Source organism: Haemorhous mexicanus, chromosome 3 (assembly GCF_027477595.1).
Source record: "Haemorhous mexicanus isolate bHaeMex1 chromosome 3, bHaeMex1.pri, whole genome shotgun sequence".
Lineage (NCBI taxonomy): Eukaryota > Metazoa > Chordata > Aves > Passeriformes > Fringillidae > Haemorhous > Haemorhous mexicanus.
Window position 1 is genome coordinate 85846607 of NC_082343.1, and position 23294 is coordinate 85869900.

The 23294-nt window shown below is 39.9% G+C and overlaps 1 protein-coding gene across 6 annotated transcripts; it reads left to right on the forward strand.

The window, feature by feature from the left end:
- Positions 1-15: 15 nt before the first annotated feature.
- HMGN3 (high mobility group nucleosomal binding domain 3) lies at positions 16-22885 on the forward strand. Of its 6 annotated transcripts, none has more exons than XM_059842577.1 (6): positions 16-205; positions 14617-14667; positions 18760-18789; positions 19417-19464; positions 21779-21892; positions 22401-22885. In XM_059842577.1, the coding sequence occupies exons 1-6, from the start codon at positions 191-193 to the stop codon at positions 22437-22439; spliced, it is 297 nt and encodes a 98-aa protein (XP_059698560.1). In that variant the 5' UTR covers positions 16-190; the 3' UTR covers positions 22440-22885. The 6 variants fall into 6 exon arrangements, with proteins under 6 accessions (XP_059698560.1, XP_059698562.1, XP_059698558.1 ...); XM_059842579.1 differs by lacking the exon at positions 16-205 and adding an exon at positions 618-772 and having other exon boundaries at positions 21782-21851; XM_059842575.1 differs by lacking the exon at positions 16-205 and adding an exon at positions 620-772 and having other exon boundaries at positions 21782-21892.
- Positions 22886-23294: the final 409 nt, after the last annotated feature.

The following is a 23294-nucleotide window of genomic DNA, read 5'->3' on the forward strand; positions in this document are numbered from 1 at the left end:
GCTGGCGGCGGGGGCTGCCGGGGCGCCGGGGGCGGCGGGGTGGCGCGGCGGGCACCGGGCGCGGGCACAGCTGCGGGCACCAGCCACGCCGGTGTCGCCGCCGCTGCCGCCGCCACCGCCGGGCGGATCCCGCGCTTCTGCCGGAGCTTCTTTCGGTCGCTTTACTTTGGCGGCCCGGAGCAGGGACATTATGCCGAAGAGAAAGGTGAGGCGCCCCGGGTGTGCGGCGGGTCCTGCCTCCCCGGGTGGGGTCGGGGGGGCCGAGCGGCGGCCGGCGGATGAGACGCGCGTCAGGGGCCGGGGGCGCCCGCTGCTCTCCTGCCGCCGCTCCGTGCCGGGGCTCGCGGATGGCTCCCGAGCCCGGGCATTTTGCTGCCTGTTGCAAGCCCCCTCACACCCCTCCCCGCCGCTCCCCGCCGCCTGTTTACTTTCCCGGTGCCGCGCGGGGCGGTGTCGCCCCGCTCCCCCGAGGGTGAAGTCGCTATCACAACTCCAGCCCCCACCTTCATCCTCCTCCTCCCCCTCCGCCGCCGGGGAGAAGCGCTGCAGCAGCTGCGGCTTCGCCCCTGGCCCCCGCGGGAGGAGTTTCCTGCTCGCAAACTCCGGCGCCGCGGCGGGGAGGAGGCAGCCCCCACCCGGGGCGGCCGGATCCCGCCGCCGCCGCCGCTTCCCGCCGCGCCGGAGCGATGGCTCTGAGTAAAAGGGAGGAGGGGAGAGGCAAGCCATGTTTAAAACAAACTACACCCTTCTCCTCGCCTCCCGCGGCAGACCCGTATGTACCAACTCCGGCGCCCATCCGGGCAGGGCCCCCGGGGGCGGGGGGCGGCGCCTCCCGAGGGAGCGCCCGCGGCCCCCGCCGCGCCGGGGGAGCCGTGCGGGGCTGAGGGGGCCCCGCCGCCGTCCGATTCCTGCTCTCCGGGCACCTCGGGGTGGGCAGCCCGCTCCTCGGGAGGGAGCCGGCCGTGAGACCGCCTTCCTCCAGAGAGAGAAACTTGGGCGGCCCTTAAGCGGCCGGGCTCGGCGGTGTGGGGGTTTTTGCGTGCCTCCCCTGCCCGCTGGAAGCGGAGCCGGGGCTGCGCGGCCGCCGGGAGCGCTCCGGCGCTGTCAGAAGGCGGCTGAGCCCGGAGGGTGGCGGCCGGCCCCCTCCGCCCCTGCAGGGCCCCGGGGGTGGGCGGCCGAGGGGAGGCCCTGCTGCTGGAGATCCTCGTCGAGAACTTGCCGCCTGCCTTCCTGGGCGCTAGCAGAGTGTAACGAGAGGCTTGACACTAATTCATGCAGTGACAAAAAAATTATAGCTGCAGTCCTTTAATTTTAACTAGGTCAACCGAGGCAAGGCAATTTGTGTTTTTCCCAAATGTCACCTGTGACCTCCTAATACGCCGTTTCTGGGCTGGGGCTGAAATCTGTTTTAATAAAGTTACAGGTAGATGATGCCTTCCCGGTGACTTGGTGTTTGCTTGTCCTTTGCTTATTCCTTACGGGAGGTATCAAAATGTCAAATTGTCAAGTATGCTTCTGAATTATTTAATTCGTAGTCGAGGGCCTGATTCCAGTTCTGAAAATGGATACAACTGTGGGGTTGATTGGAATAAGTGGGCTTGAAGTCAGTGAATGATGGGCCTTTTTTCCACTTGCTCTTCTGTCATTGCACCCTCACGTGCTTCTGTGCTTTTAGTGCTCTTGCTTGTCGCCTGGAGAAACTAGAAAATTATCTCGTGTTCATAGGACCCCCAACTTTTGAAACCTTGTGAACTTCCTGCCCTGTTTACTTTGCACTTCTGCATACTTACACTACAGATGTTTCAGGCTGTCCTAAGTGTGGGTAGAGTTAAAGATACCCCTGTAGGTTTTTGTGGTCTGTTGTGAAATGTTTATTAAGGGAAACTACCTTTCAGTAGTAAGTCCATAAGAAAATGTCTCATTTCTAGAAGATTATTTAAAATAAGTAATAAAAAGGTTGTATATGGGATGAGAGCAATGGAGATGAGTTTTAACAGCATAGTAAATTTTATTTTGGTTAAAGTTTACATTTAAAGATTATATACAAAGTGTAGGTTTTGGGAAGCACTGGTTCCAGGAAAAGTGTGTGATTAATGGCTTTGCTTTTTAAGAAAAGTGTAATTGTAGTATTTTACAATAGTCAGTTTTATTCCAGAATAACATCCGCTGAGTGAGAAGTTGGTGATGCAGCAGTAACTGAGTAATTACACCAGCCAATTTTGACATGGAGATAAGACCATCACATCCAACTAATAGTCAGTTCTTCTCTTTAAATTTCTAACTTGTAAAAAGGCTTCTAACAGGGAAAATTTTGTAAGAAAATAAACATCAAAAGTCAAAATGGGAAATTTTCACTGTTACAAGGGTAGGTAAATAAATAACATTGCAAAAAGGGCTTTAATCCACCTGTATATATTTGTGTGTATCTGTAGTTATCTAAGCTGGCTGATTCTTTTTTGTTTGCTTTTCTTTTCATCTCTAATGTTTCTCATCTCTGTGTAAACTCAAGTCACTTGCTAAGTCCCTGGCCCTATGTTCATTATGAATATTATGAACAAGAAAGTGTAAGCTGCCTCCCCTTCTCTAGAGGGCTGTGGCATAGGGTATCAGGGTATCATTGCTCATCGCTTGAGGGTCACAGAGAAAAGGAAGAATATACTCTGTGTCGAGATGGTGTTAAATGCTGTGCTAAAGCAAAAAGGGGTTGAACTCTGGACTGCTCCTGTCAGATTTCTGTACCCTTCATCTGTTGTAATAACATGTTGTGGTGTGAACATGGCCTTTCTCAAGAATGGCATCCCAGTGTGGGATAAACCAGAATGCTTGTTGTGGTATTGCTAGAAAGAATGCCTTGAAATGGGTTGGGGTGTTTTGTTTTGCTTTTCACTTGTCTTTGTAGAATTAGCTCTTGGGTCATATTGACAAATTCCTTGACCTTGAAACAGCCCCAATAAAAATATCTCGGTGTTATCCATAAAAGGATGAAGAGCCATTCTGTACCTGATGACAAGGAGAACCGTGGTATGGTCACATACAAGTGCCTAAGCAGACTTCAAGATGAATGGCACTTCTCCTGAATGAGCATCATATCTGAGGGTCATTAATAGGTCAGGTGATGACTTGTCCAGTATTGGATGGGCAGCCTGTCATTTAGTGGGGATTGCACTCTGAAATGACCCAACTTGTTTTTTAATCTGATTCTGTGCAATACTGCCTGCATCTCAGTTGTTGTTTTGAAAACACTTCGAGTTGGATCAGATATGAGGACTAAGTGCAACTTAAGTCATCTCTTTTTTTTATCATTTGCCATTTTTGAATATTGTTATTGTTTCAGAGAAAATATAAAAGTATTGTGGTCTAATCAGCCATTTCAGTTGGTTATTTGCTGGCTCCTTGTAGTCAGGAATGTAGTTTCTGCAGTACAGTTGATGCTGTGATGATATACTAGAGACCATCTGGGACAGGTTCCTGTTCTGCTATGCAAATTCACTTTCTTTAAAGTCAAAGGTACTTGGTTATATTTACTGCTGAAAAACAAACCTGCTGAGTATTTTGCTTGTAAAGCTCCTTCTTCAGCAGAAGTCAGAAGGGACCACATTATTATCCTATCATAGTGCATTTAGTTACATGATCATGTGATTTTTTTTGGGAGACCCTTACTGATTATTTTCCAACCAGGTATCTAATGAATCTATTTTCTAACCTTTGGGGTTAAATGCATGTTCTTACAGGTACTAACCTAGAGCTGCTAAATTCTCCTTATGCTTTTTTGTCTGGACCTAAACCGAATTCTCTTTGTGAAATTCTTCTATGTGTTTGAATTTTTATTTCTGAAGTGTCATGAATATTCCAAGAGAGTATCAACCATATTTATCCACCAATAAGGGAAATGAGGCACAGAAATAAATTGCTTAGTTGTTGGAATGGTCCCTTTATCTTGAATTCTCAGGTTAAGATGTCTGTCCTGGCATTTTATTCCCACTAATAAGCACCTCCTGCACTTTTGAGTGGCACATTTGTTGTTACTTTGCCAAATGTGTCTTCTTGCTTTGTGCTGTGTACATAGAAACAGGAATTTGCAATAGTAACCAGTTCTCTAAAATTTTGTTGGAGTGACTTGTACGTGATCAGACAATTAAGTAATGAAGCTGAGGTCCTGCTGGTGACAGCTCTTTTTTGCTTTGTCTCTGAATGATCTTGCTGTTGCTCTTTGGTCTGTGGAATGAAGACTAGGTTTGTGCAAAGTATAGTAGCAGCTGAGTTTATGTTCATGGTGCAGCAGGATGAAGTATACTCAAGTTCTGAGCAGCTCCATTTCGCATCCCTTTCCATGTCTTGATACTTCAGCTGTGATTCAGTCTGCCTCAATGTGATATAATATATGTAACATAGTGGATTTTTTTCAAAGGTTCTCTTCATTTTGAAGCTATTTGACGGGAAAGAAGCTCCAGTGATGTTGTGGGGACCTGCATCTTCCCAATAAATTGTTTCAACACCCAGGCTGGAAGCTCTTTCTGTGTAGCCAAGCTGCTCTTTAGTTTATCCTAGAACACAAGGGAGTCTCTGTTTTAGCAGTGAGACATAGAAATGGGGGAGGTTCTGTATTTCATTTCACAGTCTGTAGGTGATTATAGAATAGAAAGGAAAAGGGAGTCAGTACCAGATCCAGATGACTTGGCTGCTGCCCTCTCCCCACTTCTATTCTGTCCACTTCTTCCTCCACATTTTAACTTGGGACTCACTCTGCCTTCATGCTGACTGCTTCCTTCTCCCTGTCCATGAGAATTAAAGCAAAAGTCAGAGCTCTGAAAGAGGCAGTTTCTCTTTCCACATTTTCTGGTGGGTCACTCCTAGACCATTCAGTAACTACTGGAAAACAGGCTAAGCAGCAGCAGATGCCCTTCTTTGCATCTGTCACTGACATGCCTCTGACTTTGACAAATTTCTGTCTAATGTGTCAGCAGAGTCCTCAGGTGGAGTTCCACCTTCAGCATGCCTTGCAGGGACAGGTAAAATGATTGCTATGCAGAGATGCACTTTAAATTCAAGCAAGACAAACAAAACAGATGTTCCAGAGCTTTTTAAAGATTACAGGAGCCTTGTAGTAGAAGGGAGACGGATGTTTTGCCACTAACAATTTTAGAAATTTTACTGGATTTGTAGCTATTGCAGAATTTTAAACCTTGAGGTGTTTAAAAGCACTTGAAAACTGCCTAGTTGGCCTACTTCAAGAAGGCCAACAAAGTCAGTTGACAAGACTGACTCAAAGGAGCTACATCTTTCATAGAAAAATTAGGCAGACAATAACAAAAACTTTTATCTGCTCGTGAAATGCTTGGATGCAAAGCATTATAGCAGTGTTCAGTGGCACTGAAGGTAAAACATGCTTCAGCAATGCTGCTATGAAACATTGCAGTAAATGAATTTTACAGGGCTATTAAATACATGCAGCAAATATTTTTGATATTTTATATTTGAGACTTTTTGACTTAGAGCTAATTATGTAATCTTAGCTATTATTATTGTTGTTGTTATTCAGTTATGGAAATTAAAAGGTCATTGACCAAGGATTTAATGATTTAAAAAATTTCTGATAATTTTATACCAGTCTGTAAAGATCTGACTCATTTATAAGCAATTGATGGCAATGTATATAAATTTTCTTCTTAGACTACGCTAAAATACAATTGGACTTACTGGGCAACCTAAAAATTCCAAGGTTTTCACCTTGGAATAATTAAAAATTATTTTTCATGCTTCTTGGGCACATTAAAGCATAATAGTACAGTCTTTGTAAGTCATCAACTCTTTGTAAGTCATCAACTTCAAAACTGACTAGGTGCATGTGATCTTTCTATATATGGTAGTTCAACACTCAGATATGGGCAATGTTCTTTTGTGTGCTGTAGTATCAGTATTGTTTAAAAAATAAAACAGCCCTGTGTGTAAATGGAATGTGGTTATATATGTAAGTAGAATATACCTATGCGTTATTTAGTTAAAGGTTGCTTTTCTTCTGTGCTACTTGGAAAACTTCACTTTCTCTGCTGTTTTATACCCATACAGTAGCTGTATATAAGAATGGTGTGTTCCAAGGTGTATCATTCCTTTAGAGAAGCTGTATGAAGTTAAATTTTGCTTGTCAGGATTGTAACATTGTCTTTTGCCTGGAGTGTAAGTAAACCAAGTCAAGAGATTTTTCTCGGAAGTTAGCACTTGGTATGATCATCATGGTCACCATCTATTTCCCATTCTTTACCTGCACTAAGCTAGCACTGTGATTTATCCCATGTTGCAGTAGCCAAAAAGGTGCTTCAGTATGGTGGAATGGCCTTTCAGGCCATGACTCTTAAGGCTTGTCTGCTGAACAGGTTCGAACATGATTTGGATTTTTTTTGGAATTTTTTTTTTTTTTTAATTCTGGGTCATTTTACTGATCCAAGTTAGAATGGTGCACAGTGGCACAATGAATGTGTGGTAGCCTATTAGAAAGGAGTAGGCTGGGGATGTGCAGCTGGCTGCATGTGGGAAAGAGGTATGGTCTTACACCAATTTTATTGTCAGCAAAATTGTCAGTGTGGGACTTCACAGTTTCAACAGCAGTTCACCAGATACTTCAGGCTGGCGTATACAGGCAAGAAGCAGAAATTCCAGATGCCCATTCCTGTTCTTTTTCTGATTTAATCTGTGGGATATCATATTTGTTTGAGGTAGTTTTTGGGCAGACCTGCCTGCTGATCTGGTTTTCCATACCATGACACAAAGAGTTAAGCTGGAATTGGCAGGAATGATTAGGTGGGGAAAGGCAGAATGCTTCTTAGCAGCAGCCAGGCATTCATCTTTGATTTGATTGTCCCTAACTCAGAGTTTCTAGAGGAGTATTCTTTAATTCATTAGAATAATCAGAGCAACTTAGTGCCCAAATGGTATGCTTGCAGCACCAGAGGGAGGAGGCATTGGGCTTGGTTTTTATTTTAGGAGTTTTTACCCCATTGGTGTCTTTGGAAGTTACCAGTTTTTTGGAGGTACAACTCCTGTCTTCCAATAGTAAAGAGTGGGTGTTCTTGGTAATGGTGAAAGCTGCAAATTAAAAATGCTGTGTTCCCTAAGAACGTTGGAATCTGTCTGCAGAAAAGAGCTGTGTATGTTCCCATCACTGCCAACTTTGCTGGGACTGTTGGTATGTTTGCTCATCACACATAGCTTTCTCCATTGACCTAATGCTACCTGAGTTAATAGTAGCTTCCATTATTGAAAATGAAGATCTAAGGACATTTTTACCTCTTCAGTGCTTTGCTCCTCTCAAGCAGAGTTGAGATGTGTCAGTGGTCTGTTTGTAGAAGGAAGTCATCCTTTACCTCTGCTGCATCATTTCTTCCTTATCCCACCTGTGCCCACTTGGAGACATTTTAATTTATTCTTCTCTTCAAGCTGCATTTTGGTTGCCTGTGAAGCTCTTCATTCTGGCTGTTACAGTAGAGCAATATGGCTTTTAATCACAGCTGTAATTATGACAGGAATGTGAGAGATGGGTGTATCTAAGGCTTTGTACCAGTTGTGACTTCAGTACCTGCTATCATCATCTCAGAGGTTTGATGTTCTGTAGTACCAGTTAACTGAAACAACAACAATAAAGGTCCTTTTTCTAGATTATTGTGATTTTTTGTCACTGTAATGTCCTCTGGTAGAAGAGGAATTAAACACCTCTTTTCAGTCCTTCACAGTATTTTTGTTTGTCAGAGGTGGCTATTTAAGGGAATCAGTTGTTATTGAAAGTAATTATCTAAAAGTAATTTCTATTTTTAGATAAATTTTTTTTTCAGAAGTACTGCGTGCTGGTTTTACTTTGCAAATCTGATCAGTTCTATTTAAATACAGATTTTGGAACATAATCTTGAAGGTTTTAAAAATTGCCTCTATATGTAGACTTGGATGAGTTCAGCAGCTTCATCTCACTTGGAGAACTGTCATCAGCTTTGAAAGTTAGAGAAGTAATATTAGGGACTGGATTTCATCCATCTGTGTTTTTTTTGAATCTGCCTTTTTATTTTATGGTGGCAGAAAAATGGTTAAGCAAATATAGAGGCAAGAACCTACTCACTACCTAGCTGAATTTTCACATCTGGTGTTCAGGGGTAGCTGAACAATTTCAAATGCTCGGTGCTCTCTGCACCCATGGCTGATCTGTATTTTTCAAAATGCAGCTGATTACTTCACTGTCTGAAAAGTGAACTGTGTATCTAATTTTAAATTACAATGCCATGGTTTTTAAGTCTGAGCCTCTAAAAACTGCTCTTACTTTTTCACTTTGCCATAGGTAGATGTCATGTTCAAAAACTGACTTCAGGGAAGAGAAACTTGGAAGGAAAAATAAAAGCCAAACCAGTTGTGAGATTTTTTTAAAATGTCCTATCAAATATGCAATACGTTTTCAAAATGAATTTTGCAAAAATGCAATGCATTTTCAATTATATTTGTCAGTCTTTGACCCTCTTTTCAGTGGCAATAGCAGAACCTCAATCTACAGTGAAGGAATTTCCTCTTCTGGAAAAGCATTTATTCTGTCTGGTTTTGCTTATCTGGAAGTACCCCAGTTCTAATTTGATTTGCTGTCTTGTCTGGAAGTGCATAAGACTCACAGAAGTCACCTGTCTTAAGAATTAAGGAGTTTCATAAAATGCATTTTCTGCACCTACTGATTTTATTTATAGCCAGGCTTTTTGTATTCTTATTGTCTTGTATATTCTTTGAAAATGCATTGCTTGTCAACAAGTCACTCTGCTTGGCTTCAATCTTTAAGCAGGAGTGGAAACCTTGATCAGGAAGTGTTTCCCATGATTTTTCCCAATTAACATGTAATTAGCATATTAATACAATGGATATTAATGCTTGTCTTTAAAATTAAACCTTTAAGTACTGTTCATCTTTTCAGAGCTTTATGGTCTTGACATTCTCCCTCAAAGAACTAGAAAATTAAGTATTCAACTCTTAATAGATGTAAGATGGGGTGATTTAAATTCTAAAAATGACATTTTATAATATTGTAATAATTATTATCAAAAATATTAAAATATCTACTGAAAGAATACTTAAGCAGCATAGGGTTTTGTGTAGTTGGTTTTGTATGTTTTGAGGGTTTTTTGTGAAAGACTTATTTACATGAATATACAAGAAAAAAGAGAGCAAGACAGATATAATTTTGGATAAATATTTAAAAAATCCAGCCTGCCACTAAACTGTTTTATGCTGTACTTCCCTTGTGGTTCTGGCAGATTTTTTTTTTTTTTTTTTTTTTTTTTTTTTTTTTTTTTTTTGAGTAGCAGCATGCATAGCTTTTTCCTCATCCAGGATCAGACTTTGGTAGGAAAAAGAAATGAAGCTGTGTCGTATGAAGCCTACCTGATTTCTTAAAGCATTTATTAAGGGTAATTAATTTTACTTGCAAAGCTAATTCACATTGGCTTGACAGTGAGCACTGTTCTATCCACTGGAAACAGATCAAAGAACTAGTTGTAAACAAAGGTTAATGATAAGATGCTGGAGGAGCTAAATGAGGAAACAATAGTTAGAAGGGTTTTGTAGGAATTGGTTGGTGTTAAATTAGTCAACATGTAGTCTTCATTAATCTAAACCAAGAAATAAATAGCATTTTAATTACATTTATGAACTAGCTCAAAATTCAGAGCTGCTCTGAGGATAAATAATAAGAAGATATAGCATGTATGGGGGAAACCATTCATGGCATTAAATTTAGTGTTACGTATAGTTAAAAACAAATGAGGGGTAGAAAAATTTTAGGGAAAGAGTGCAATAAACCCTGAAAAAGGCTTCAGACTTGATACATCTGCTCCTCTTGCAACATACTTTTTTTTTTCCAAGCTTTCACCTTAATTTGGTTGGTGAAAAAAATTGTAGGAGGAACGACCAAAAGCATTACATCATGGAAATTGCAGCTGCAAGAGTGAGCCAGGAAATCTATGGGCAAATCCCCTTGCAGGCAGTGTATCGAGATGTGGCTGAACCAAACAGCTTGCAAAGAAGGGAGGAAATGCTATTCAGAATGCTCATGTGCTAGGACAGTTAAGGCTCTCTGCCTTTCTAATTTCTAACTTCTTAATGTGGTAGTTAGAATGAAATTTGCATCTGCTTTTTTTGTTTGTTTTGTTTTCATGGGGCTATGAAAGGACTAATTTCTCTCCCATCAGAGCCAAGGTGTTGAGTTTCGGCTTGTAATAAAATCCTTCAGAGAATGAACCATCTATTTAATTTTATACCGACCTTCTACTGACTGTTACTTCTCACCTACTTGTATTCTCGTTTTTCAGGCTTTTTAATGTACTTCTTTATAATAAATCCATTCATAATAGTGCAAACAAAATATTCATCCAGAAGCTGGACATTGCAATTTTGAATGCATATATCTTTGGATCGCTCAAAAGACATCACTGGCTTCACTGCTTTGGGTTGCTGTATTCTCATTATACACAGCTTTTATATCAGGGTGTTGGTGTAAAAAAAAAATTAAGCTTTATGTTTCTTTTGTGGTGCATCTGTACCAAGTAGCCTTGCCTTAAGAACAGTAAAAACAGTAAATTGACCTGTATTTTCTATTAAATGTTTACTTAAAACAGTTGTCTAGTTTTTTTCTTTTCAGCCTAACAGTTCTGTAATGATGTTGGCATTGCAGATACTGCAGTATTGCTTTGGTGTGTGGAAACACTGGTTCTTATTATGTATACTTCACAGCTGGTGAAAGAGCTGTGTGTACAAATAAACTCAATGTTAATATTCCTTCAGGGGTTTTTTAGTATTCTCTACCATCTATTAATATGCCTTTGTTTTTTCCAATCCACTCAAAATAATTTTCTAGATTGCTCTTAAAAATAGCTGGGGCAAAAGCAAATGGAAAAAAAAAAAAGCCAATTGCTGATAGACAGTCTTATGGCTTGAAAGTTATGCAGCTGTGACAGATCTTGCAAAGCTTAGCTGCAGCTTAAGTTGCAATCTTATTGCCAATATTTAGTGCTAATTGAGATGTGACAAAATGTGTGGTCATCTGAACCTAAAACTTGCTTGTAGTTCAAATGTCAAAAGCGTATTTAGAGATGGCCAGTCATCTTCTTTCCTTATGTGTACCTCCACGAGGGGAAAAAAAAAAATCACTGTTGTCTGTGTCCTTATTTGCTTTTTTTATGTTTTGTCTCTTGTAGGCATCCATACAGTATCACACACACAGAGCAACCTATAGGGACTGCTTCATAAATGTCATACAGACATATGATGCAGTACAGCTGAGGAATTACTGAGGCTGGAGTGCTGCCCTTGTCAAGTGGTTCAGGGCTTGTACTCGTCTTGGATTTTGCAGCACAAAACTTGCAGTGTGGGTATTCCTGCTCCTGACTGGTTTAGGATGTACAGCACAGTATCCAGCGTGCATTTTACTGTGGCTGGGATGTCATGTGAAGTATGGTGAGCCATCGCATTAGGTCATGAGGAAAAATGTGCCAAGGGGAGGGGTTACTTAGTATATTTTGTTGCTTTGAAACCAGAGGTTCTTCAGTAGTTTGTCACTAGGACAAAAAATGGGGGAAGGGCTCCTGCAGAAGAGTTAAGGGCAAAGGCTTTAAGGCTTGGGTGGCATCTACATAAAAGTCCTATGACTCCAGATAGGAGTGCAGACAGTCTCTGCTTGTGGCATGCCAAGTTCTTTGGGAACTATGCTTGGCGCAAATCCATTTGTGTATAAATCTCTCTTTTCCCCGGGGAGAGGAGAAAGTATTGCAAAAACTGGTATGAAGAACTACATCAGCTGGGACTCATCAGAACTCATAGAGGGGAAAATAAGTTTCTGTTCCTCTTTTAACAAATACATTGTAGCCATATCTGACATGTGTATTTTTTTGGTGTGTCTATCAGCTGCAATGCGTAGAGTAGATGGAGTCCCAGGCTGCCTGCTGCTGTCCTGTGCCACTGCATTCTTGTCTGTTGTACTGACTCAATTGTTTGTGCAGCTGTGCAGTGAAATGATTCTGCTGGAGGAGGGAAGACTATATATTTATAATTTGTCTATATATTATAATATTTATGCATTTGTTTAAGCAGCAGGCTATTTTTCAGCTGGATCAATTACCTTACCCATGACATGGCGTAGTGGGGAGCCAGGGCTGGGAGGATGAGCCCAGCCACCAAAGGCCTGGACTTGCAGAGATTGCAGAGAGGAGGGAGTGGGTCGGAAATGGAAATGAGAGCATGTCAGAACCCCTTGCTGCTTGTTCACACCTCTGAAATTACTGTCATTCTCCATGGAGAAAAGTTATGTGGCCCTCAGAGTTGCTGTTGGGTTTTCTAACTTGGGAGGGCTCGTAGAGCCCAATGCTGGGCTCATAAATTATCTAACTTAATTGAAGTATGTTATGTATGTTATGTAATATGTCGCAGTAGTTAGTATACAGAGTTGTGGTTGCATTTAGAGTATTTTAATATGATTTTTTCCCCCTGTGGTTAACCTCGTGAGCTAATTTTTTAATCTGTTGTCTAGCAGTAGAATTGGCATCTAAAATCAGGCTGCCCTGTCTATCAGAAATGTGGGAGAATCCTCTTTTGTAAGTGTTAAAGAGAATGGGGTAAATTACTGTGTGCGAACTGTGCAGTATTGCAGGTGGAGAGTTAGCTCTTGTGCAATTCCTGCAAGGCTATTGGCATGTGGCAGTGCCATCTTGGGATAATTTAGCCCTCTCTCGAAGCTCTATGATTCCTAAAAGTGAAGCAGGGTAAACCAGCCTGATTGTGGAGTGTCAGTCAACTTTGTTTAGCTTATGAAGAGTTTTTTAGCTTGCCTTCCAAAGGAAATGGATCATGCCGTCTTTCTGTCCCTACCCCTGTAAAACTAAAGTCTCTTGACCACTGCTATGAAAAGATAATAAAATCTCTGAGAACTTCCATATAAGTAGGTTCTGCTCAGGACCGGAAGGATGCTATTTGAGATCCCTCTTGGGGAAAGGGTGCAGCACCAGTTTGTTAGAATTGAGAAAATTCATATGGGAGAAACATCTTAAGAACTCATGGGCAACAGAAAAGCTCTACCCCAAGGCATATCCTGTATTGTGAGTTGAAGAGCAAAGTTGTAGAACGCAGGACTTTGTTACTGACAGGAATAATGGAATAGCTTGTTTTTGTTTTCTTTCTGACTTGTGATGCTTCCAGCGTCACAACATCAAGCTGCAGTTAGTAACTCCTTGGTAACCAAACTGAAAGACTTTTGGGAATGCAAACCTGAAACGATCCTGCAGGTGACTGGTGAGGCTGCAGTTGCATAGGGAACAGTCAGGCTCCATTTTGGATGCCTGCCTGTTGCTATTCTGAGTTGCTCTACGCTGTGTGATGCTGCTTAACTTCCTGCTGTTTTCAAGCTACTTACATGATCAGTCCTCGGCTTTTTTTTTAAAGCAGCTGCTCTTGTGGCATGCTTCCTTTCTGTCGGGAGAGTGCACAGTAACAAAGCCACGTTTTATTCCCGGGTGGGGGGATGTCTTTCTCCAAGTATGTTAGAGCCCAATGCCAGAAGGCACTGGTCAACTGCTGCAAACGAGCCGGTCATTTTCTCTGCTCCAAACCACGGCTCTCTAACTCCGAGACATCTTGTGTCAAAATCTGTGATTGAAATGGAAAGAAAAGGGAAAAGATATCAGGCCTGCTTCCTTACTGATTGTAAAACAAAACAACAACCAAGTTGCCTTCTCTGCTGCCTGTAAAATGCCTTTTTGAAACATGCCATTCTTGTAGTTCTCCTCTCACTGCTGCTGCTTGCTCTTAATCCAGGAATTGCTCGCTCCTGCCTAGAAACACAAATGTTTGCAAAATGTGAAGTTACCATCTTGAGTTGTAAACAAAAGAGACGCTTGATTTTACCTGCCCCGCCTTCTTTAATTTAACCAACCCTTTTCTAGTACCTATGCAAGATTAGTTTTGCAACATTCAAGTTGATACTTTGTTGTTGGTATGATGCATGTTTGTCCCAAGCTTTCCTGTCAATATCTCTGTATTTTACTGATTATGCTCTTCTGATGGAGGAAGTGAGATAGGATGTAAGGATACTTTTAAAACTTCCAGCTGAGTGAGGCTGAGAGGAAAAAGGAGTAAAGGAGGTAAAGAAATTATTCATTTCAGTCATGCTGTGTTTTTTTGGTTCATCTCACTGCATCTCATAACAGGTTAAATTCGTGTTTGGGAAAAAATGTGTTAAATTTCTTGGGGATTTCAAAAGCCATCATAGAGCAAGCCTCAGATTTCCAGTTCCTACTGTTGTGCTGCCAACAGCTGATGAGATGAAGCTTCCACTGGAGCCTGTGGATGCTTTAATGGGTTAAAGTTAATGGGCTATGGGGACTCTGAGAGGTGGTGTGTGATATGATATGTATGTACCTGGTTCTCAGTTGGTTTGGGTAAAGAGACTGGTTTGAGTACAATGCTGCTTGTACATACAAATGCAGATTTGTCAGGCTGCTTTAAGTTGTTGCAAATGAAAGAGCAGTCAGTCTTCACCATAATCTTTGTTTTGCTGTTGTCTGTGTGCTTTTAAGTCTGTAATAAAAATACTGATTTAATATTTTGTTTCAGTCTCCAGAGGGTGCTGAAGGCAAGGATGCAGCAAAAGTAACTAAACAAGAGGCAAGTATATATATATTTAACTTGTTTTGGCATGCAGTTATTTAATTGGAGATTTGCAGTCATGTATATCAGAAGATTATGCATTTCTCTGGCACTTCTGGTGAGCTGTTTTCAGTGGGAATAAAGACAGTAAACCACATTTGTTCCCTATCTGGCTTGATTTCGTCTCAGTGTACTGAGGATTTATACAACTTACTAGTACACCAAATAAATTTGAGAAAGTTTTAGGGCTTTCATAGACAAATTTTGGTGGATCTTGTGGTAGTAGTGTAGTATATTGCTGCCTGGAACTGTTGCTCTGTCTCTAGTGGGTTGGCAGAAGAGGGTTAATGCCCACACCTCAGCCAGTCTATTTCAAAACTATTCTTAGCTTAAGTGACTGATGGGAGGGTGTCTTGAATTAAGATACTGCACTCTAAACTGGAGCAGCTGACACATTTGTGTGTTTTCTTTGACTGGATTTGTTTAAAGGACACAGTACATTCTATTAGAGAAGACAGCTGGTGATATCTTGGTATCTACAATAAAGTTCACTAGTTTGTTAGTCGTAGCCCTTAAAGTGAATTTAAAAAACAGGTAAAGAATTATGAGAATTTGTTTTCTTAGGTTGCCTTCTTTTGTGGCAGACAAACTTAAACCAGGACCTTGAGAAGAATGGGGGAATATTTAATTGCTCTCTTTGTAAATCTTGGAGCATATTTGATCAGGAAAATAGCAAGTAAACAAATGGCATGTGCTATAGTTAATTGCATGTAAAGAGCACTTTTTCATAAGGCTCCCCAAGCAGGATCTTAAAGAAAATAGCTAGTGCTGAAGATCTTTCTAAGAATTCCTAACATATAAACTTATGAGAAGAGAATGGAGGAGTGAAAGTTAATTTTCATAGAGGAGGAGATTATCAGTGGAGTATTGGAATTTTTTGGGGGGCTTTTGCTGCTGAATATATTTGTTATTGATCTCTAGGAGAACAGGTACTAAAGAATTTATCAAGTTAGCTGAAGTCTACAAAAATTGTCAGAGTAGTCAGAACTGAGAGAGGCTGAGAAGGCTGTTATGTCATTGACAAATAGCCAAGTGATAAAATATCAAAAGAAATTCATTATGGAGAAATGCAAATTAATACACGGGGAGGGGAAGACCCAATGGTGGTCGTGAAGCTGTTAATCAGGGGAGAGATTGTAAAATCACAGTGACTAGTTACTAGAAATTGTCAGTAGTTGTAAACAGAAAGTAACTAGAACATAAGAAAGTATGCCAGAGGACAAAACATCAGTGTACCACAAGATTAATTTTTTGTGCTCTCAGATAAGGGAGTACTAAATGAAGCTCTCCTGATAGAGGCCATGATAGAATTAAAAAGATACCAAATACAGTGGGACAATTAGAGGATGTACAGCAGCTTTTAAAAAAGGGTAAACAACCCAAATTAAAAAACAAACAACACAGTTTTACAGTTTCTCTAGGATTCTTCCTCTTTTGTATAATGGAGTTGTGATAAAATAATTAGTAACACAAAGAAAGGCAGTTAGGGAATTACTCTTCTTGAATGCTGTAAACAAGAGGAATCTAATGGAAGTAAGAGGCAAGAAGTTAAAAGGAGAGACAGCAGAGGGGGAACATTTTGCTTTTTGTTTTCCACATGGTGCATAATCCCATTATGGAACTCATTGACATGGGATGTTATAGAAACTGAAAGTGTAAATGAGTACTATATTATTAAACAGATTTGTCTAGAAAATAACCCTTGGGGACTGTTTAAACACATGATGTGTATATGATATCCAGGTTGGAAAGTTGGCAGCTCCAGATTGCCAGGAGCTGGTGCAGTGGGAGAGTGCACAGAGCTGCTCTGTCTGCTCCTTTTCATAGACTCTTTCCATAGATGATTGCTAGTGGGCCGATGGCAAACAGACTCTTGGGTGAGCTGCTAATTTCTGGGTTAGTACAGCTGTTTGAAGGGGACAGAGGTTCCCAAAGCACATCAAAATGTGACCTTTGCTGACTTGGCTCTAGTTCCCTCCTTAAAATCAGATAACACAAAAATATACAAACTCCAAATGAGAATTAAAATTATTTAGCTGTCAGGCATTTTTGAAGACCTTATGGTTTACGCTAACTTTCTTGTAGTAAACAAGTCATAAGAAAGTCAGGAGGTAGGGGAGAGAATTATAACTTCTCTAAATCAACATATTATCCTTTAAAAAGTAGATGCTAGCAAAACATTTCAGTTCCTAAATGTTAAAGGGATAGAAATAATTGGTTAAGAAAGCAGATTGGTAAAAGGTGATACCTTGAGTTAGAGGTTCTTAGATTACCTGACCAACTGAGATGTTTTGTTTATCCTGCTGTAAAATAATAGTAGGCTGCTTCTTAAGTGGTTGATATGCTAAATTGCCAAGAAAAGAGAGGTTTACCTTTTTGCTGTTAATGATGCATAAATATTTCATAGCTGAAAATATCTAGGTATTTTTTGACTTCTATTTTGCTGGATGCAGATTTGAACTATTCATTACTGCTTTCCACTAAGAATTCTTGAATAGCTCCAATGAACACAAATTACAGCATTCTTCAGATATTAACAAGGGCTTTTTCCTGTTGCAGGATGTGCCGAGCCATGTTTTTTCAGCTCAACTTAAACTCTTAATATGTAATTAGAAGTATTTTTCATTTTCTTTTTAAGCTGAGCTATGTTGGATATTTGTTGCAGTTTAGTTCTCCCTTTATTTTGGCCACAGGTGTAATTCTAGTTTTATGAGTAGACCAGACTTCAGTTCAGTTTATTAACCATGCTGTGTAAATGGGTGAATTTGTTTTAATTAATACAAAATGAAATTTTAATTATTACAAAAATATTGTGAACGAACTAAGGAGCTAACAAGTATTTTTAAGACTTCAGTAATAAATTTATGGCAAAAAGCAAGATGAAATAAAATCTAATAGGGAAAGTATGTTGAAATGATAAAGAAAGCTGGTGAGAAGAAGAATCTCTGGCTCAAGTCTTCCCTTTTGAGATTTGTGTTTAAATAGAAGAAATAATTTCTCTCTCTCATCCTGCAGCTGTCTTTGTGCACCTGGACTCTCTGAGCAAGTGTGTGGAGAACTGAGGAAGTGGAAGGACTTAGTTTCATGTTTTGAAATTTTAGCACTCTGATGTCTTCTAGAGAAGGATGTTAACTTTATTCAGCTGTTAATCAGAGGGGATTTGTGCCCACTGTTACAAGTAACATCTGCTAGATTCTAAAAACATCATGCTAAGTGTGTCTGAAAAAGGTTCAGTCTTTTGCACAGGTAGTCAAGCTTACTGGATTTATGAACCTTTCACAGACCAGGAAGGGACTCAGAAGTAGTTGTAAAAGGTGTGTGTGTGTGAGGTATTAAACTGTGTGGAACTTTTGATGCCTTAGAATTTCAGCTTTTATATTTTTCATGTATTTGTAATCCTGCAATTCTTTAGTGTATAACCCTAAACTCCGTAAAGGCTGTTAGCTACTACTTTCCCATTTTGGTCAGACAAAACAATTCCTCTCTAGGCCTGGAAATCAAGGACACCTCACTGTCTCAGGCCCGGAGAAATGTAAACAAAAGTGAGTTGGGAAGGAGCAAACTTGAAATAAATGACTTCATTATCTGGAGCTGTAATTGGAAGATTAACCCCCAATATGCAAATGGACCAGACCTACAAAAGAATGAAAACCCCTGACCTGTCATCCATTTTAGGTATAGCCCCTGGGGGGGCTTTATCTGCCCAAAATGTTCCTGAAGGCTTTCAGTAAATATAATGGCTTTTTACTGCCTTAATTTTGTCTGACTTCTGTTTTTAGGTAGTCCCAAGGAGGCATCAGTTTAGATGGTATAATTCCTGTACAACTTTTATTTCTAACTTTCACATCACTCTGTCCCTTTAAAATTTTGAGTGTCCAAGGTGAGGGAGATGTTAATTGTATTTGGCAATAGACACATATTTTGAAAGATGCATATTATTTTATGCTGTCCTATGGAATGACTGATACTATGTTACTTTGGATACTTTTTCCTGTAGGCCTGTAAAAATGTTCTTTTTTTTTTTTTTTTTTTTTTTTTTTTTCCCTGTAGCCCACAAGACGATCAGCAAGACTGTCAGCAGTAAGTATGTATAGTACCTCCTGGTATATTCTTTTCTAAGCACATATGGTTTCTCAGACCAAACTTTTGCTTGGTTCAATTTTTATTCTTGCCGAGGGGTATTTAAGAACTCTAGCAATGAAGCTATCTTTGTTTTCTTGGTTTCAGGTTTTCAGGTTGTTCTGACAAAAGACATATTTCCCCACTTCAGTGCAAAACTGTCTGTTAGGTGTAGTATTGACTTTATTTCATTTTGCAGGCTGATGTTAGTTGTGGAAATGCAGCTACTTCTCTGGAAAGGAGAAGGAGCTGTGTTTCAAGGACTGATGCTGCTGCTAGTACTTGGTTTTAGTTCCTCTTTGTTAGAATATAGCTGATGGGGGGGGGTTTAATAGTTAGTAGCTAATCTCCGTGTTCTACTCGTAGAGTGAGCCCCAAGTTACTTTCACTTCTAGATGAGTGAGCTAATGCAAACAGGTGTGTTCAGAGATGAGGTGCATTGTGCAGTAAGGTTTTTCAGACTTTTTCTAGATGCATACTCTTGAGCAGGAAGTAAGGGAAGGTGTAGGGTGGGGGGAAGCAGGGTGTGGAGGGGGCTGGCTTCTGTTAGTGTGTCTAACATGTTGTGCAACTAAAAATGTTTTATAGAAACCTGCTCCACCAAAACCTGAACCCAAACCAAGGAAAACAACGAAGGTAAATACTCTTTCATTTTAGTTATCATGGTTTTAGCCAATAGTAAAGAAGCATACTCCTTCTTTATGTTGCAAACAGTTCAATTCACAGAATTCTTTTTTTTTTTTGAGGCATGAGCTTCCCTGCCCTCTCTGCAGCTCCCTGCCCCTCCCCTCCCTGGAAAAAAACCTGCAAATTAGCTCACTCTTTTCTTTCTGTTCCACCCCTTCCTGGCCTCATTACTGGCCCAAAGAAAATGTCTTGCCTGTTTGATATGCAGACCATGTTAGTTTGTAGTGAATTGCTAGTTTAAGAAGAATTTTTACCTTTACTACACCTTTCCTGAAAAGTACAGGCTTGGTTGAGTAAACTCTTCCTGAAACCTAGCAATTTCTCCAAAAGCATATGAGATTACTCTGTATCATTCTGTTTCCTTGTCTAGAGGTGCAGTACTTCATTTTGTACTGAGAAACTCTTATCTGTTCTAGAAGCCTGGCTGCTGCTGAGAATGCACAATTATAATTAAAGGTGAAATTAAATATATTTAAATTGAATGGTTTGGGTTTTCTGGGCCAGTTACAGTCAAATTAAAATCTTAGTGTTTGAAATACCTTTTCAGGATTTTTGCATATAAATAATGTACTTCAGAAACTGTAGATTTATTTGTGCCTAAGGGGAATGTTGAATAAGAGCAATTACTTTATTGGGGAGAAAAAGCTCCCATGCTGGACACTGAGTCTAGCACTCCTCACACTTCCGTTTTTCAAGTCCTTTTATTGTCATCTCAGTTGGGCAAGTGCCAGGATGCAAAGTCCACATGTGAAAGTAAAACTTTGAGTTTAAACACTGTTTGATTTATCATATAAAATTACCAGTAAAGTCTTGCTGAGTCCATCCTGCTCCCCTCTTAAAAAGAGTATTAATAAAGAAAGCAATGTGATAGCTTCTGTAGCTTCACATACCTGTGGGATGAACTCGGTCATGGACCCTGTCTAAGTTGTGTGAGAGACATTTGAAGCTTATCTTGGGTGACTCAAATCCTTTATGATATTACTGTAAGTAACTTTTTAATACAGTGATCTTTTTTTTCCAAACCCTAACTGGATCACATTTTAAGGAGTATATTAATTTTGGTCTCCTCAACAGAAAACAGCAAGTGTGTACTCTGAACTTGCTAGTAAACAATGAAAGATGATGCAGATTTGAGATAATTTTATTGTTAAAAGCTTGCATGTTAGGCATTTGCTAAGACAACTCTTTAGTTTGCTCTTTCATAGGTGAAGAGTTATAACTAAGCTCGTACCAACTGTAAGCTTCCAAATTAAGCTGCTATGTAACATTGAAGCTGAGGGGTGGAAGGAGTAATTCAGGCTGCCCTGGAACTGGGATTACTGGTGCTCTCATCTCACTGTCCCACTCCTATATGGGCATCAGTGGGGAAGGATAGAAAATGAAGGCAGACATCAGGTGTTCAAAGCTACTATTGCCATTTGCATGGAGAATTTGGAGCAAATGATTGCTTGAAAAATAACCAGTGTTTATCAGAATGACTTTAAATACTAAAGTAAAATAATAAATGCAATACCATTTAAATTTTATCCCATTGCACTTTAACTATTTAACCTACGTCTCTGCTAACCTTTAGATCACAAACATAAATAAGTACATAGAGAAAGGATCTATAAAAATAGTAGACTTCAACATAGAAATTAAAAGCAAATCTCAAAATGAAATTGTGGCTGTTAGAATAATTCCTTTTGATAAATTCTTTGTTTTGTATTGCTGCAGATGGACTTTTATCAGTTTGCCTCCCTAGTGTGTTGGCTGGTTCTTTCATTGATATGGAATGACCATCACAGATGTTATCAAAGTAACAAAAGGACAGCCAATAAAAAAGCTTAATTTTTAAAATCTAAGTTAATATTTTACAGTTATTGAAAGTGTAGTGCTGTAATTACACAAACAGTGTGGTGTTTGTGGTGTTTGGCTGAATAAGCTTTCAATATACTGTAATTGTGTGTGTTCACACAGATATCCTGTATATACCTCATAGCACAGCTCTACCAAAGTAGTCTGGCAGGATTTTGTATCCCTGAAAAAATTAGCAGAAAAACTAAAGAAGCAGCTACCACCATTTTCTAGAAGTGTTGAGTCTCTATGTAACTTATGTGGGTTTACAGTTTCCAGGTAGCCTTAAGCTGGTTTTCTGTTTCAGTCCGGCACATGAAGCTTGCCAAGACTTGCTGTTTAGTTCATGTGAAAGTTGTTTTGTTAAAGATGCAGGGTTCTGGCTACTCATACAACGTCAATGGCCATGTTTTTAATCTTCTGTCAGAAGGAACCTGGAACAAAGGCCAGCAAAGGTGCTAAAGGGAAGAAGGATGAAAAGCAAGAAGCTGCAAAGGAAGGTACTACACCATCTGAAAATGGTGAAAATAAAGCTGAAGAGGTACTTTCCACACATACCTCCTGCTGATTGAATCAGTGTTTTTTAATTATTCAGCCTTTCAGACATTGTTAGCATGTTCATAATGTTTCTTTTTATTGCCCATAATGTTATTGCAGATTCTCATCTCGCTCAACTGTTAGTGTTTCAACATCCAGAGGTGCCCCACCCAGCACACTGTCAGTAAAAGGGCAGATTGAAACAGTGAAAGTTAAGGGTGCGGTAGAGCATTCAGCATGTGTGCAGTGAATAGGAACAGGTGGTAGTGTGGTGCTTTTCAGTGTGAACCATGGAAGCTGACAGGTAAGGCTTGTATTGCTTTTGAAAAGCTGGGACCCATGAGTTGAGACGAGTGTGTGACTGTAACTGTTCTGGCTGTGTAGATGTCCTATGGACACAGGTTTGGAGCTGTTGCAAGTAAGAAATCCAAGGAGTAAGGATAGCTTGGGTATTTAGGTACCTAATAGCATTTCACTATGGTCATTTAGTTTCTTTTTTTTTTTCTCCACAGGCTCAGAAAACTGAATCTGTAGGTGACAAGAATGAATGAAATACCATGAAAATTTTGGGTTGATTTTATGTACCTCTTGGACAACTTTTAAAAGATATTTTTATCAAGTATTTTGTAAATGCTAATTTTTTTAGGACTATGATAGTTGACATATTAAACTGTATATGAACATTTCTCATAACAGTGCTTTTAGAAATTCCCATTGTTGCCAAGTAATATAAATATCAACTTAATATTGCAAGGTATGTGTAAAATTGGATCAGCATTCCATACACTTGCTTTAAGAAATTATGTCTTGTGCATATGGTGATGTTTTTACTGTGTGTATTGGAATTTTTCATGCAGTTTTTCTAGAGCAATAATCAGTGGTGCTTTTGTACTTAGGTTTTATGTGATTTTAATGAAACATGGATAGATGTGGCCACCTGCTGACTATTTTGGGTTCTTTTAATGGATTAAAATAAAAGGTCTCCTTGCCCGCAAAACTAAGACTCCTAATGTTTTCTCTCAATCTGAGGAATGTCGTACTCACATCTTTGACTGTTACAAGGCAGACTAAATGATTTAATAACAGTTTTTTGCATGCAGTGTGTTTGCTTTTTTTTTTTTTTTTGCTGATGTCTGGTTAAAAACCACGCACACAGGAGCAGCAAACTGGGATTTTCAGTGGCCTACAGTTTAGGGGACTTACAGATAAATTCTTCATAGATACATTCATCAGATACACTGTCACAGGGTGAGTAGAGTTGCCATACTCTGACAGGATATTGTGTCTTCAGTGAGCTATCAGTACAGAACAAATTGCTTGGTTGATAGAGACGTACAGTAATTTTAAAGTAGCTTTGTTTCTCCCTGCTCTCTTTTCATGAATGTGTGCTGTAGTCTATGGAAACC